The sequence below is a fragment of the Girardinichthys multiradiatus genome, chromosome Y (genome assembly GCF_021462225.1).
Source record: "Girardinichthys multiradiatus isolate DD_20200921_A chromosome Y, DD_fGirMul_XY1, whole genome shotgun sequence".
In the NCBI taxonomy this organism is placed as follows: domain Eukaryota; kingdom Metazoa; phylum Chordata; class Actinopteri; order Cyprinodontiformes; family Goodeidae; genus Girardinichthys; species Girardinichthys multiradiatus.
Genome location: NC_061818.1, coordinates 27,944,515 through 27,959,853, shown reverse-complemented (window position 1 = coordinate 27,959,853; position 15,339 = coordinate 27,944,515). Strand labels below are relative to the sequence as shown.

General features: G+C 42.9%; 2 protein-coding genes across 4 annotated transcripts in view; one reads left to right on the top strand and one right to left on the bottom strand.

Annotated features, from left to right (window-relative positions):
- The first annotated feature begins 508 nt into the window (after nucleotides 1-508).
- On the top strand, nucleotides 509-4,418 carry LOC124864298 (nuclear receptor subfamily 5 group A member 2-like). The gene is made up of 7 exons (XM_047359029.1): nucleotides 509-751; nucleotides 1,193-1,308; nucleotides 1,421-1,562; nucleotides 2,541-3,271; nucleotides 3,417-3,536; nucleotides 3,659-3,806; nucleotides 3,948-4,418. Exons 1-7 carry the CDS (start codon nucleotides 652-654, stop codon nucleotides 4,190-4,192), a joined length of 1,602 nt encoding a protein of 533 aa, XP_047214985.1. The 5' UTR covers nucleotides 509-651; the 3' UTR covers nucleotides 4,193-4,418.
- Nucleotides 4,419-4,578: 160 nt separating this feature from the next.
- Nucleotides 4,579-15,339, bottom strand: part of LOC124864296 (calmodulin-regulated spectrin-associated protein 3-like) — a 28,442-nt gene continuing 17,681 nt past the window's right edge. For all 3 annotated transcript variants that reach the window (XM_047359026.1, XM_047359028.1, XM_047359027.1), the window contains 7 exons: nucleotides 13,167-15,264; nucleotides 12,953-13,077; nucleotides 7,776-8,041; nucleotides 7,588-7,681; nucleotides 7,198-7,322; nucleotides 6,981-7,099; nucleotides 4,579-6,874 (listed from right to left, as the gene is read on the bottom strand). In XM_047359026.1, the coding sequence (XP_047214982.1) occupies nucleotides 6,575-6,874; nucleotides 6,981-7,099; nucleotides 7,198-7,322; nucleotides 7,588-7,681; nucleotides 7,776-8,041; nucleotides 12,953-13,077; nucleotides 13,167-15,264 (3,127 nt within the window). In that variant the 3' untranslated portion in view covers nucleotides 4,579-6,574. The remainder of the gene's footprint in view (nucleotides 6,875-6,980; nucleotides 7,100-7,197; nucleotides 7,323-7,587; nucleotides 7,682-7,775; nucleotides 8,042-12,952; nucleotides 13,078-13,166; nucleotides 15,265-15,339) is intronic.

Here is a 15,339-nt window from a genome sequence, read left to right as displayed (position 1 = left end):
GCAAATGAAGTAGCTGAGACTTTAGCAAGCAAATGGAAAATCTGAATTCGCATTTTAGTAAATTAATGAGCAATTTTATTGCGGTGTTTCTGAAATTTTTATGCACTGCACATTTTTGCAGGAAGCCGGATAGAATGTTATAGTATGTTTTGGAAAGTACAGTGCTTGTGCTTAAATGTAATTTTGGTGCTCCTTCACCTTTTTTCCACAATTAGCAAAGCCTAAAAAACAGGATTACAAGAGAACCTGACATAAATTCAGAATGTCTGTAGTTTGGCAGTGGTCCTGTGTTCTGTTTAATGGGCTCTTATCTTATCTGCTGGGTTTCAGAATGGTTCAGTGATCCAGAAGTGATTTCACTTTAGTAGGATTCCAGCAGGTGGCTATCTGTCTCCCATGACGGGGTCGGTCGACTAGCTTGCTTGCTGACATACTGACTGGTTAGGAGTGCCAATCAGGAGAGGTTTTATGACACCCACTAAGGACCAAAGTCCAAATGTGGGCCTCCAACACTTGTCAGTCCATCAAAGTTGCTGGGCCTGACCACTGCCTGGCTTTTTTCTGGCTGTCCCGTTGTGACTGTCTTGTCTCCTGGGCTTTGCAACAATGAAGATCAAACTGAGCTGACTGAGAAGTGCATGTCCAAAGAAGATGGACATAGATGGTTTTTTCGTACAACAGCCCCAGCCTCCTACCCATTACTCTGGTAACCATCCAGAAGTTTTATTAATACAGGAGGGCTCATCAACACGTGAGTACAAGATAGATTGCACGTTTATTGGATCTGTAAAAATACTTTTTATATTAATTATTTCATAAAATGTACATGTATTGCTGACAAAAAACAATGAGTGCCTTTAAAACACCTTGTTTGTTTTGCATAGAAAATAATTACTTAAAAATATTTTGTTTTTTTGAAACTTTAAAGTAAATGCAACAGTTTTCACTTGTTACAGGGTCTAGAAATTATGTAAGGGTCATACATGTTATCAGAGTCGAACAAATCTAGATGAGTGATAAGGTACTTTGTGCAACAGAGGGATGGTCCTGCACTATTCAATGTTCTCTCCACAGCTGAGCAATAAACCTCATTTCATGTCAACGGCATTGATCTTACTACATTTCTTCACCCATAATCAGTGTCAAAAAAAAAAAAATGAAACGTTTAATGTTTCTGCTGGCTTTTGGGCAGCTCAGGAACAAAAGACTGCAGCAGGCAGCAGGCCAGAGTCAGAGGAGAGCTGTCCGGTTTGTGGTGACAAAGTATCAGGATACCACTATGGACTGCTTACCTGTGAGAGTTGCAAGGTATGGGATAAGCTGTTGATTTGCTGTCTTTCTGTGATCAAGGGCATCCAAATTTATTAGTTTTTCGCCTAGCACAGAAGCCATGTACTAGCAATGTTTCTTTCTCTCACAGGGCTTCTTTAAACGCTCAGTGCAGAATAACAAGCATTATACCTGTTCAGAGCAACAAAGCTGCCCAATGAACCTTTCCCAAAGAAAGCGCTGTCCTTTCTGCCGCTTCCAGAAGTGTTTGGCTGTAGGCATGAGGAAAGAAGGTATTTAAGCTCTCACCACTTTTAACATGATTTCTGCTTCTTTGTGACACGCAAGGTTGTGTAAAAGCATTTCTGCTATTACAGATGTATTCTTCAACATTTTTTTTTGTTATACTTAAAGTTTTTCAGATCCTCAAATTAATTGTAATATCAGACAAAGATAACCTGAGTATGTACTAAATGCAGGATTTCATCTATTAAGGGAAACATGCTTACCAAAACCAATCTGATCTTTTGTGAAAATAAATTACCCCCTTTAAAAAATCATTAATTATATCTGATTGACGGCGGTGCTCATTGTTCCATATTAAAAAAATCTGGGCAAAATAAAACCTATAGGGATAAAAAGCAGTGCTGGCCAACAAAATCCAAATGCCTGTTTCACATTTACCAAAAAAGCATCTTCATGATTTTTGGGAAAATATTGTGTAGACAGATAAAACAAAAGTGGAACTTTTGCTGCTGCACAGTGGCATATTTGGTAGCACTGTTGACTTGCAGCAAGAAGGTCCTGTGTTCGACTGGCCAGGGGTCTTTCTGCATAGAGTTTGCATGTTCTTCATGTACATGTATGACTTTAGTTTGTAACCTCAAACAGACTTGGATTACACAGAAGGGCATTTAAAGGACACCAGCAAGGCCATCCCAGAATAGCAAGCAAAAATTAAAGTTTTGGAATGGCCTAGTCAAAGCCTGGATTGAGATAGGAAAATTAAAAGAGTGGGCCAAATTTTTCCATAGTGATGTTAAAAAAAAACAAAAAAACCTCCAGTTCTTGCAAATCTCTTGGTAAAGTAATAAATCATTCTAGAGTCAGCTAAATTTACGTACAAGGAATGTGTATTGTGGGTTTAGTATAATACCTTAATTTAGTGTGTTACTGCATTTAGGCACTGACAAACATTTTCAAACTTTTGCCAAAGATGCTTTAAATCCTGGTTAAAACCCTTTTAAATATGACTTCTGTTCTGCCTTCAGCTGTACGAGCAGATCGTATGAGAGGTGGCAGGAATAAATTTGGGCACCTGTACAGACGGGACAGGCAGATGAAACAGCAAAAGGCGAATACTGATCCCTACAGAATTAAGTTAGGCACTAGGCAAACACCTGGTCCCCAGTCTTCAAATGACTTTCACCGGATAAGTGGCCCAACAAGCAATTTATCATCTTCTGCTGCTCTTCATTTATCCCACATTGTGTATCCATCTGGAATGGAGCAAAGTTGTCAACCTATAACTCTGGACTGTACAATCAGCAATCATCGAGTGCTAACACCTCCATCCATGCCTTTCCGTGGACTTTGTTGCGCCGTCCCTGAACACTCACAGGGTAAAGGGAAGCCCAGCTTTAGCTATAGCCCAGTTCCCTCACACTATCCAGTCCATTCAAACCCAAAACATTCGTTAACACCAGCAACATCCCCCTGCTGCACACCAAGCTCAGCCCCTGCTATTTCCCAGGCTGCGACTCAGACATCAACAACTCCTCCACCGACCTCTCCTCCCAGGTTTCTTAACCAGCTTTTGGAGGGTGAACAAGATGAGGGTCAGCTATGCACCAAAGTCCTGGCTAGTCTACAAAGGGAGCAGGCCAATCGAGGAAAGCATGACTGTCTAAATACATTCAGTATCATGTGCAAAATAGCTGACCAGACTCTATTTGGACTTGTGGAGTGGGCCAGAAACAGCAATCTCTTCAAAGAGCTCAAGGTGAGAAAACGTTGCTTTACTAGAATATACACACATACCCATTAGCAGCAGCATTATATCTATAGTAACTCCTGGAGTTCTGTATTTTCCTGTGCACTGGGGGTTTTAGTCTTTAATTTACACTACAACATGGTGCTTCTGATAGGTGGATGATCAGATGGTGCTGCTGCAAAGCTGTTGGAGTGAGCTGCTGGTCCTAGATCACCTCTGCAGACAAGTCACTTACGGCAAAGAAGGTTGTATTTATCTGGTCACAGGTCAACAGGTTAAGTATAAGACACACATTGCACTAAGAGCTGCAATCTTGCACTCGACAGTTTTAGAATAATTGTGCTTATTTTCATCACTCACGTATTTGATTACTAACTATGGTTTATTCTGACGCAGATTGAAGTGTCAACCATTATTTCCCAGGCTGGAACGACATTAAGTAGCTTAGTATCAAGGACCCAAGACCTTGTATTCAAACTTAAGGCACTCCAGTTTGACAGGCATGAGTTTGTCTGTCTTAAATACCTTGTCCTATTCAACCCAGGTTAGTGTTTTTATTCAAATACAGTTGTTAAACTAGTTAATTTTAACACATTAAAGTCATGTATTTATCTTTGACCATATTGTCTGTCATAAACGCAACTGCTGTCAGTGCTCAAACCATTTTTGTTTTTGAATGCATCAGATGTGAAGTCAGTGCAGAACCGCAGACAAGTAGAGCAGACTCAGGAGAGGGTGAACAGGGCTCTCATGGAACATACCCAGCAAAGACACCCGGGACACTCAGACAAGTTTGGGCAGTTGCTTCTTCGTCTCCCAGAAGTACGCAGCATTAGCTTGCAAGTCGAGGACTATTTGTACCAGCGCCACCTCCTTAGAGATTTACCCTGCAACTCTCTAATTGCGGAGATGCTGCATGGCAAGCACTAGGACGGCGTTGCGGTTTGTCATCAACTTCAAAGATGTTCTATGAAGATGATGGATCATGCTATGAGAAGGTTTCTATCAGTGTTACCACAACCAAATAATCCTGTACTCTTTTGGCAGAGTTGTAAAAATTAGGATCCAAGCATCATCTTACTTTATATAAACTGGAAAAGCAAAACTGTTCAAATGCAAATAAAATACACTGTTAATAAAGGCAAGTAATCTTGTGTCTACGAATAACTTTTGTTTCACTTAAGTGCATAGAGAATGTTCACTTTGCAGGATAATCTCTTAAAAAAAAAAAAAAAAAAGGTCTCCCGTCTACATGCAGATTCTATGTCTTAAAAAATAAGTATGATTATACAGATATATAAAAATAAATCTATATGGATGATTTAAAAAGGATTTTATTTTTCTGGTCCAGTTGCCAAGGAGTCACTTGATGAAATAAACATACAAAATGTGCTGGCACAGATTAGAAAACAGAAGAAACAAAACAAATGTATGACATTTTCTTTGAAATGAAAATTTGACACATAACCCTAATTTTTAAAAAAAGCAACAGAGAAGAAATGGTGAGAAAAGGACAAAGTAGAACCTCAAACTAAAAAATAAATGTGTCAAATAAATCAAAAGGAAATAAATATACCTCTGGGTGATGTAGGGAACTTTGGGGAGAATTGCACAGAATCAATATATGGTCTTTACTACCACATATGCAGCTTCACAAGTACATAAATACAAATATCCATTTAATCTACATGCAATACCCGACAAACACTTCTTTAAACAGTTTATTTCTCATTTACGATTTCAACATTTCATCCACAGGAATCCCCTTCAATCACCACATTACATGGAGGCATTCTGTGATTTTAAAAGAACATAGCTGCCCTATGGCAACTGTGGTAGTGCTGCAAGACTGCAAACAAAAAGCTAATTTGCAAGATTTTGTGACAATATTAAATTAATCAAACAAACAATTCTGGAGTTTTTTTTTTCTGTGAAACAAAACTTGGCATTTTACATTCCCCAGTTGTACATGAAGGAGTCTCAAGAGACTGTGGGGTAGACGAGGGCTGTTACAGTCCAAAATGATCCTTCATTAAGAAACCTACTGTTCATATGCCTGGACATATAAACAGGGAATAATGCATTTGGAAACAAGATCAGTGACCTAAAGGATTTATTTATCCTAAAACAGAATCAGCAATTTCTCCTGTTGAACAACTCATATTCATTCTCATTCACTCACCGTCATCTCAAACATACATCTTACTAATGCTTAAGCAGCAGGCTAGCTTATTTGTAGCTTACAAAGGTCAACTTAATTTTTACAAATCATCAAAAAATGAATTCAGCATTCAGAATATATTAAATTAAGACTGATTATCATTGTCATACAGAGCTTTATTCTGGTACTGAGAAACACGAAGCCCTCCTTCATGTCTGTCTTTTTTCCGTTTTCTCAAGTATTATTTCCACGAAAAAGCAAATGAAGACATAAACATCACAGAAGATTTTTTCTTATACCAGCTCCCAAATACTCAATCAGTGGCTAGCAAAACATGTCAAAAAAGTATCAAAAAGACATCCAGATGTCTACGGCTGAAGAAGAGTTGGACTGGAGTGCAGAAAGTATGGGGCACAAGCAGTTTCTTATGCGTCAAATGATCTGCAGTGGAAGTAGCCTCTGACAGTGCAGTCCACTGTGGGACCACCTATGATGGTACATGTATTTTCTGGTCCTGACAAAGAGCGGGTAGTGTGCGCCCTACATTCAGATGAGAGCAGCGTTAACTACCTATACATTTCCAATCACAGCTGAGCCTTTTGTCTCAGTAGACTGGAGGGAAACGGAGCCCTGGAAGAAGAAAAGGCAGCAAAAGGAAATCCTGGCAAAACTGAGAGGAAGTGGGAGCTGCGTTTGCCCAAACTACTGTTGTGCGGGCCAAGGTAGTGTAATTTCCCCCTCCCTTTTCGAGTCAAAAAACATGACTCAGACATGGCAAGGTAAGGCAAGGCATGAGGAGAAAAGGGGAAAAGAGTAGTTTTTTTTTTTTTATCCAAATGAAATTTGTCCCATCACATTTTACAATCTGAGTGGATCATGCAGAGCCTGTTAGAATCTCTGTAGATTAATTATTTTACTTACATTTAAGGAGCGATTGACTAATTTTCTATTGTCTCATTTTTCTCTCTTTTACCTGTTTGGTTCTCCGGGTCCAAGTTGATAATTGACCAATATCAGAGCAGTCATGCCATTTTTTCCAACACAACAATCTGACACTCCACACTGGCCAGGAAACCAAAATAAAAAAGAAGCTGAGTCAATTTGGGTTGATTTCCTGAAAAATATCATCCGTCCCAACTTTAGGCAAATCTTTATTTTGGAGTGCTAAGCTTTTTAGGAGTTCCTGGGCGCTTCTGCCAGAAGTGGTTAGGGATAGTGAAGGCGTCAACACTCATTGACATGGTTTTGGACGGGATGACAGTGAACTGTTTACGGTCCGAGCTATACTTGTAAATAGACTCCACCATCTCAGGTGTGATGTTACGTGGGCCAATGCCAGTGAGCCGTACCATCTCCTCAGTTTCAGAGTTCATGGTGTAAACTGCTCTGAACTGGCAACTGGTATCTCGGAAGAGGATTAGGAAGTGGTTGGCTGTGCTTTTTTCCATTTCCTGAAAAGCCAAACATCAACAGAGAAAAAGAGTTGGTAAGTGTTAGAATGTTAACCATGGTAGCGTGGGCATATTAGTAGGACTGTGACATTACAGCATTGTTTACCTCCACAATCTTGTTTTTTTGTGGTTCATTGACCTTGCCAGCCAGGCAGCACCGAGTGATCGCATTATGGATGATGAACTTGTTGGACTTAAAGCTAGGTTCCTTGTATAGCTTTGGTCCTGAAAAACAGTTTTCACACATGGTATTCTGTTCTAAATATAAAACAGTGCTCACTTTTTTTATTTAAACAATCTTTAGCCTCAAACTTGTCACTGACCAGTGTATTCTGGGATGGAGGCTGGGGAGGAAATGGTGGAACCATTTTCCCAGTCCTTTTCACCATTCTGGGCACTCATTCGCCCTGGTGACATTAGCCGTGACCGAGAGGGAGAGTGTGATTGGCTAAAACAAAGGTTTAGTCACAGAAGTTTATTACAGACATTATTTGTCCCAATCACCTTTGCACCTGATAATTACCAAAGCAAGTGCAGCTAGAGACGGATAAACACAAGCAAATACATGGTCATTGTAAAAATCCATTATCCAGGTTCTCTTTCTCTGACATTTATTGTGATGTTCTTTGAACTTCCAACAGCAAATATCCACAGCTCCAACTTTTAAAGCCCCCACATAAATAAACCTCCACCATCATCTCTGTGCAGGTTACCTTGGAGATTTCCTGACAGTCAGACCTCGAGAGTCATTAGCCATTGAGGACAGGTTCATCGTTGAGTGGGAGTACACTTTGTTCAGTCTATTTCCTACAGAGAGAACCGGAGCACATTACAATAAAAAGCAAGAGCAGAGATAAGGTAACTATATAAAAATTATGGTGGTAGTGTCAAAAGCATTTACCCTTGACAGGACTATTGGACAAGACTGAATCATCTCTGAAAACTGTCTTAGGTCTCTGTTTCTTTACACCACGGACTGTGGTGGGTTTCTGCCTCAGCACTTTGTCCAGATCTTCCATAATCTTCAGTTGCTGTCGCCTCTCATACTCCTGCCTGGTGAAGTCTCCTCTGCGCTGGGGAGTCCCTTCTGCTGGTGGGGTGGTTGGGGTCTGGGGTGTTTCTTCATTCTTATTGCTCCAGCCTTCAATGATCATCCACTGGGGTTTGCTAAAAGCAGAGTGAGATATGGAATACAACATCAAAATGTATGATTACTGACAATACAAAAATTACACACGCAAATATGATTTTCTTTTTTTTTTTTGGACAACTGTCCTCTCCGGTGTCAGATGCTGTGCAGCTTGGAGGATTTTTCCTAATACCTTCTATTTTTGGACATTTGTTATGATGCATTGCCATAGCAACGGGGTTGTTTCTTACAACCGGGAGCAGCTGATTAATATCTCAAAAGCTCAAATAATACTTCAACTACAACCCCAGATCCCTGATGAGTTGAAAAGGAGACGCCGTGGATGCAGAGCAGGAGCTAAGAGAAGAGAGAGAAGGAGGAAGTTCAAACCATCTCTTCCGTTGATTATGATGGGAAATGTGAGTTGGGAAACAAGTTGGATGAACTCCAAGCCCTACAAAGGACCCAGCCAGAGTACCGGGCATGCAGTATCATGTGTTTTACTGAGACATGGCTGCAGGATCATATCCCCGACTCCAGCGTCTCTCTGCAGGGCTTTTTAACCATACGAGCAGACAGAGATTTAAAGAGGAGCGGCAAATGTAAAGGAGGTGGACTGGCAGTATCAACAGATGGTGTAATCCAGGACATGTAACTGTGAAGTGTCATCTCTGCAGTCCAGATATTGAACTGTTGGCAGTAAATTTTCGTCCATATTATTTACCCAGAGAGTTCACCAGTGTTATTTTGGCAACTGTTTACGTTCCACCTTCCGCTGTTGCCAACGCTGCATGTGATGCCATCAGCTCAGTTGTTGCTAAGCTACAGACACAAAACCCCAATGCTTTTGTGGCAATTTCTGGTGATTTTAACCATGCTTCACTCTCTGCTACACTTCCAATGTTTCAACAGTTTGTCAGCTGCTCTACCAGAAAAAACAAAATATTGGATCTGTTTTATGCAAATGTCAAGGACTCATACATCTCTACAGCAAGACCTCCTCTAGGCAAATCAGATCACAATCTTGTTTTTCTCTACTCGAAATATAAGCCCCTTGTTCAGAGGCAACCTGTAATAAAGAGGACTGTGAGAAAATGGTCACAGGAAGCTGAAGAAGCTCTGCAAGGTTGCTTTGAGGGTACAGACTGGGACGCACTGTGCCAGCCCCATGGAGAGGACATCAATGCCATGACTGAGTGTGTAACAGACTATATAAACGTCTGTGTGGATAACATCATCCCCACCAGAACCGTGAGATGCTTCCCCAATAACAAACCTTGGATCACCAGTGACCTGAAGGACCTGCTTAACAAGAAAAAAAAGAGCCTTCAGAGAGGGAGACAGAGAATTATTGAGGAGTTTACAGAAGCAACTTAAAGTCAAGATAAGAGACAGCAAGGAGGTGTACAAGAAGAAGCTGGAGAGCAAGCTCCAGCAAAACAATATCAGAGATGTGTGGACAGGGATGAAGAAGATCACAGGCTTCAAGCAGAAGGATGATCAGACCGATGGAGGTCTGGACAGAGCCAATGAATTGAACACATTCTTCAATAGGTTCAGTTCAGAAACAAGCTTTGCATCCTCCTCTCCTGCTCACAGCCAAACAGACATTCCATCTTCCTTTGACCCACAGGACCCACAGCTGTCCAGTAACACCTCACATTTTTTATCTTCCACCTCAGCCCTAGACCCTTCTGCTTCTACATGTTTGCCTTCAACCATATCAGAAGATGCTGATACTTTCTTTGCTTCCCCCTTCCACCTTTGTGTCTCAAGAAGTCAAGTGAAGATGCAACTGGAGAGACTGAATCGGAATAAGGCTGCAGGTCCAGATCATGCCAGCCCTAGAGTCCTGAAGGCCTGTGCAGAGCAGCTGTGTGGAATTCTGCAGCACCTCTTCAACTTTAGCCTGGCCCAGAAGAAGGTTCTTGTGTTGTGGAAGACCTCCTGTCTTGTTCCGGTACCAAAGAAAACTCACCCACCAGTCCTCAATGACTATAGACCTGTTGCCCTGACATCTCACATCATGAAAGTCCTAGAGAGACTCCTGTTGGCCCACCCGAGTAAGCAAACAGTAAACCATCAGGACCCCCTTCAGTTTGCTTATCGCTGTGGAGTAGGAGTTGAAGATGCCATCATAAACCTGCTTCAACAAACCCACTGTCATCTGGACAAAGCCAGTAGCACTGTGAGGATCATGTTCTTTGATTTCTCCAGTGCATTTAACACAATCCAACCTGATTTGCTTTGTCAGAAACTCCAGAAGACTCAAGTGGAGGCCTCAACAATCTCCTGGATCAAAGACTACCTGACAAACAGACCAGTTTGTGAGACTGAAGGGTTGTGAGTCTAACCAGGTAGTCAGCAGCACAGGAGCACCACAGGGGACTGTACTCTCACCATTCCTCTTCACTTTGTACACCTCAGACTTCCAGTACAAGACAGACTCCTGACATCTGCAGAAATACTCGGGATGATTCTGCAGTCGTTGGTGGATCAGAGATGGACAAGAAGCTGAGTACAGGAAGGTGGTGGACCGCTTTGTGGCATGGTGTGGAAACAATCATCTCATTTTGAACGTGACTAAAATAAAGGAGATGATTGTAGATTTTAAGAGAAACAGGAATAAGTCAAAAACTATTTCTATCATGGGAGAAGAAGTGGAGGTGGTGGAGGAGTATAAATACCTCGGTGTTCACCTGGACAACAGACTAGAATGGAGATGCAACTGTGAAGCCATCTACAAGAAGGGACAGAGCAGACTGTACTTCTTGAGGAAGCTTAGGTCCTTTGGTATTTGCAGCAAGATGCTGCATATCTTCTATAAGTCTGATGTGGAAAGTGTGATCTCTTCTACCATCATCTGCTGAGGAAGCAGCATCAGAGCCAGGGACTTAAAAATGCTCAACAAGCTGATAAAAAAGGCTGGCTCTGTTCTGGGGACTCCTCTGGAGATCATTGTGGAAAGATGGATTCTTCATAAAATGAAGAACATAATGGAGAACCCTGAGCATCCTCTTCATCAGACTGTCCTACAACAACAGAGTGTCTTCAGTCAAAGGCTTCTTCAAATCTGCTGTAAGACGGAGCGCTACAGGAGATCCTTCCTGCCCACAGCCATCAGCATCTACAACGGCTCTTTGAAGAAACCTGAATAATATGAGCTACAACATTTAATTTCCCTTTGGGATTAATAAAGTATTTTTGAATTGAATTGAATGAATTAAAAACCATTACCTAAAAAATATATATCCATTGTATGTCTGTACTATCATCACTTAGGAACGCTGATTAACCTTGAAGTGTTTTTATCGTATGCACTGCTATTTCTGTCCATATCTGTTAATGCATCCAAGTACACTGCTCAAAACAATAAAGAGAACACTTAAACAACACAATATAACTCCAAGTAAATCAAACTTCTGTGAAATTAAACTGTCCACTTAGGAAGCAACAATGATTGACAATCAATTTCACAGTTGTTGTTCAAATGGAATAGACAACAGGAGGAAATATTTGGTAATTATCAAGACACACTCAATAAAGGAGTGGTTCTGCAGGTGGGGACCACAGACCACTTCTCAGTACCGATGCTTTCTGGCTGATGTTTTGGTCACTTTTGAATGTTGGTGGTGCTTTCACACTCGTGGTAGCATGAGACGGACTCTACAACCCACACAAGTGGCTCAGGTAGTGCAGCTCATCCAGGATGGCACATCAATGCGAGCTGTGGCAAGAAGGTTTGCTGTGTCTGTCAGCGTAGTGTCCAGAGCCTGGAGGTGCTACCAGGAGACAGGCCAGTACACCAAGAGACGTGGAGGAGGCCGCAGGAGGGCAACAACCCAGCAGCAGGACCGCTACTTCCACCTTTGTGCAAGGAGGAACAGGAGGAGCACTGCCAGAGCCCTGCAAAATGACCTCCAGCAGGCCACAAATGTGCATGTGTCTGCACAAACGGTTAGAAACCGACTCCATGGGGCCCGACGTCCACAAATGGGGGTTGTGCTCACAGCCCAACACCGTGCAGGACGCTTGGCATTTGCCAGAGAACACCAGGATTGGCAAATTCGCCACTGGCGCCCTGTACTCTTCACAGATGAAAGCAGGTTCACACTGAGCACATGTGACAGACGTGACAGAGTCTGGAGACACCGTGGAGAGCGATCTGCTGCCTGCAACATCCTTCAGCATGACAGGCAGTGGGTCCGTAATGGTGTGGGGTGGCATTTCTTTGGAGGGCTGCATGGTCCTCAATGTGCTCGCCAGAGGTAGCCTGACTGCCATTAGGTACCGAGATGAGATCCTCAGACCCCTTGTGAGACCATATGCTGGTGCGCTTGCCCCTGGGTTCCTCCTAATGCAGGACAATGCTAGACCTCATGTGGCTGGAGTGTGTCAGCAGTTCCTGCAAGATGAAGACATTGAAGCTATGGACTGGCCCGCCTGTTCCCCAGACCTGAATCCGATTGAGCACATCTGGGACATCATGTCTCGCTCCATCCACCAACGTCATGTTGCACCACAGACTGTCCAGGAGTTGGCGGATGCTTTAGTCCAGGTCTGGGAGGAGATGCCTCAGAAGACCATCCGTCTCATCAGGAGCATGCCCAAGTGTTGTAGGGAGGTCATACAGGCACGTGGAGGCCACACACAATACTGAGCCTCATTTTGATTTGTTTTAAGGACATTACATAAAAGTTGGATCAGCCTGTAGTGTGTTTTTCCACTTTAATTTTGTGTATGACTCCAAATCCAGGCCTCCATTGGTTAATAAATTTGATTTCCATTGATGATTTTTGTGTGATTTTGTTGTCGGCACATTCAGCTTTGTACAGAACGAAGCATTCAATAAGAATATTTCATTCATTCAGATCTAGGATGTGTTATTTGAGTGTTCCCTTTATTTTTTTTGAGCAGTGTATATAAGAGGAAAAATAATGAAGTCTTACTTTGATTCTTTTTCCTTTTCCTGCTCAAGTTTGCGTCTCTTCATCTTTTCTGTTCTCCTTTGCTGTTTGTCAAGCAGAGCTTTTTTTCGCTGTGCCATTTCATCCTCTGGTCGGTCCTTATCATCCTATCATCCGGACAACAAGTAGTGGTGAATAAGCATGAATGCACTCAAATAAAACATGATTTAACAGAACAAAGTGAGGTAATACCAACCTTAAAAAACAAAACAACTCCTGCGTTCCATTCTGGCTCAGTTCGGTCACTCATTGAATCTGATAATGCATCAGGCACTTGATCATCCTCCTCCCTCTCTGCTCCCAAAGCAGAGAGAGAACTCTCTATTAAACTACTGCGATTGCCATTTGACACTCCAGCAGGGGCTTCACTCTCAAAGGAGCACTCTGAAGGGGCACCAGAGCTGCAGCCTGCACTAGCAAGGCCTTCTTTCTTTATCAGAGGACTGATAAAGCGCCCTGCCTCCATGTCCATGCTAAAAATACTCTGTCCATCATTGGAGCCTACTTCTGACAGGGTGTCATCTGCTGCAGTATGCGGAGGTGGAGTTGGTATAGGAGTCAATGAAGGTGTGGGGATAGGAGTCGCTCCAAATGAGCGCAGCTCATCCAGGCTGCCAGAGTCCCCTATAGAAAAGGATGATGAAGTCTGAACTTGAGACTGCCAAGGATTTACTCGACGAAGATGAGGGATGCGGTCCACATTCTGAGGTGGGGTGAGAACCCTTGACAAGGTTGGAAATTTTGTGTCCATTTGGCGACTGTGTTTCGGACTTTTAGGGGGTACAGACTGAGCTCTCCGATGAACTTGAGATTTTGGAGGAGCGGTATGGTTTGTCATTTTGCGGGATGGTGATGGAGAGGAGGAGGTTACGTTTAAACCACGGGTGGATTCTCGTGAGAGGCGTGGAGGAGCTGGACTGGAAGGTTTAGGTTTGGCAGGAATAACCCAGGATTGGTTTGTGGATGCTGCAGGTGTCTTCTTGACGAGTTGATTTTGCTGGTCACTCAGCCGCTGCATGTCCGTTTGCAGGGAGGACAGCGCAGCGGTTAACTTGGACACAGCATTGTTATAATCTCCTAAAGGAGCTCCCATTTTTTCACCAGGTGTCCCAGAGCTCTTCGGCCCTGGCAAAGCTGCCTTTTCTTTAAACTGACTGCCCTCATTTATGAGAACAGGTCCTTCTCCAACACTTAATCCATATGCCACAAAGAGGCCCTGTTGAGCTTGTTCTTTCTCTTCCTCCATTCGAGCAAGCCCTTCCTCCAAAGCCAAACATGAGAGATCCTCCTCTGTGGATGAGGCACTAACTTGACCATTTTCTCCTTTCTCTCCACTGCCAACCTCATACTGCTCATTTTTTAACTGTATAAAGGCACGTTCCCCCAGCTTTTGGCGGTGCTTTGCAAAAATTGCCTCAATGCGTTTTTTCTGGGCTTCAATGGCTTTTCGCTTTTCTTCAAGCCGAGCTCCTAGTTCAGACATCTCATTATTTAGTTGTGGGCTCTTGCTCGGGCTTTCTTCAGACTTTTGTGCCCATGTGGTCACCTGAGCGGAAGATGGTTCGCTAGCTTTAGGAGAATCCATGTTATGTCTCTTTTTGCGCTCCGCAAAGTTGGTCATCTTCACTCCACTGTCAGGTGCGTCCTTAATATAGCCAATGACAGAATTTGGACGGGAAGCTGGTGTGTTTGGAGTCGATTGGGCTTTTGGCAGGTCTTCTAAGGCATCTGAATCTACACTGCCATCTCTCAAGACTGAGTCGTCATCCCGTGAACATCCTGGGGTGTTTCTGGTACGAACTGGCTCCATGGACTCTTTAGGCTGGTACATCATTCCTGAACGTGTAGGGGCAGAGCAGCTAATGGGTGCCAGATTGCTATCATATCTAGAACTAACAGAATCATCAGGTGAGTGGAGGTAGAAGCCATCAGGAGCACCATCAGGGTGTAATCGAGGTTCCATCTTGCCTTCATTGTAAATTATTTGGAGAGCCTCTTCAATGGTAGGCAGCTCACCAGTTTCACTTGTCTCAAGTCCATTCTCCTCAGCCAGCCTTGGGATAACAGGAGTCTGTGAGGCCCATGATGCCCTCTGTGGACCATTTGGTCCAGGGGCTTTACCAACCAAATGACTGATGTCTTCAGCAGGAGTGTATTTCTGATTCATGTTTTGGCCTGCTGGGTTAAGTTGATCTGAGCTCATAGAGCGGGTTATTACAGGGTTGCCCATCACTATATCTACATCGCTGTCGAGACCAAAAGGAATGCTGAAGGACACTGCTGACAAGGGCCGGCTAGGAAAAGGTGAAAAGCAAGTTAAACTAAAATTAAAGTAGTTGACTTAACAGTTTTTTTATGTTTTGGCACTA

Excerpts from the sequence above, each read along its gene's own strand:
- LOC124864298 (XM_047359029.1), top strand. The coding sequence starts at position 652 with ATGGACATAGATGGTTTTTTCGTACAACAGCCCCAGCCTCCTACCCAT. Across the intron at positions 1,309-1,420 it reads TTACCTGTGAGAGTTGCAAG|GGCTTCTTTAAACGCTCAGT; the intron begins GTATGGGATAAG and ends TTTCTCTCACAG. Across the intron at positions 3,537-3,658 it reads ATCTGGTCACAGGTCAACAG|ATTGAAGTGTCAACCATTAT; the intron begins GTTAAGTATAAG and ends ATTCTGACGCAG.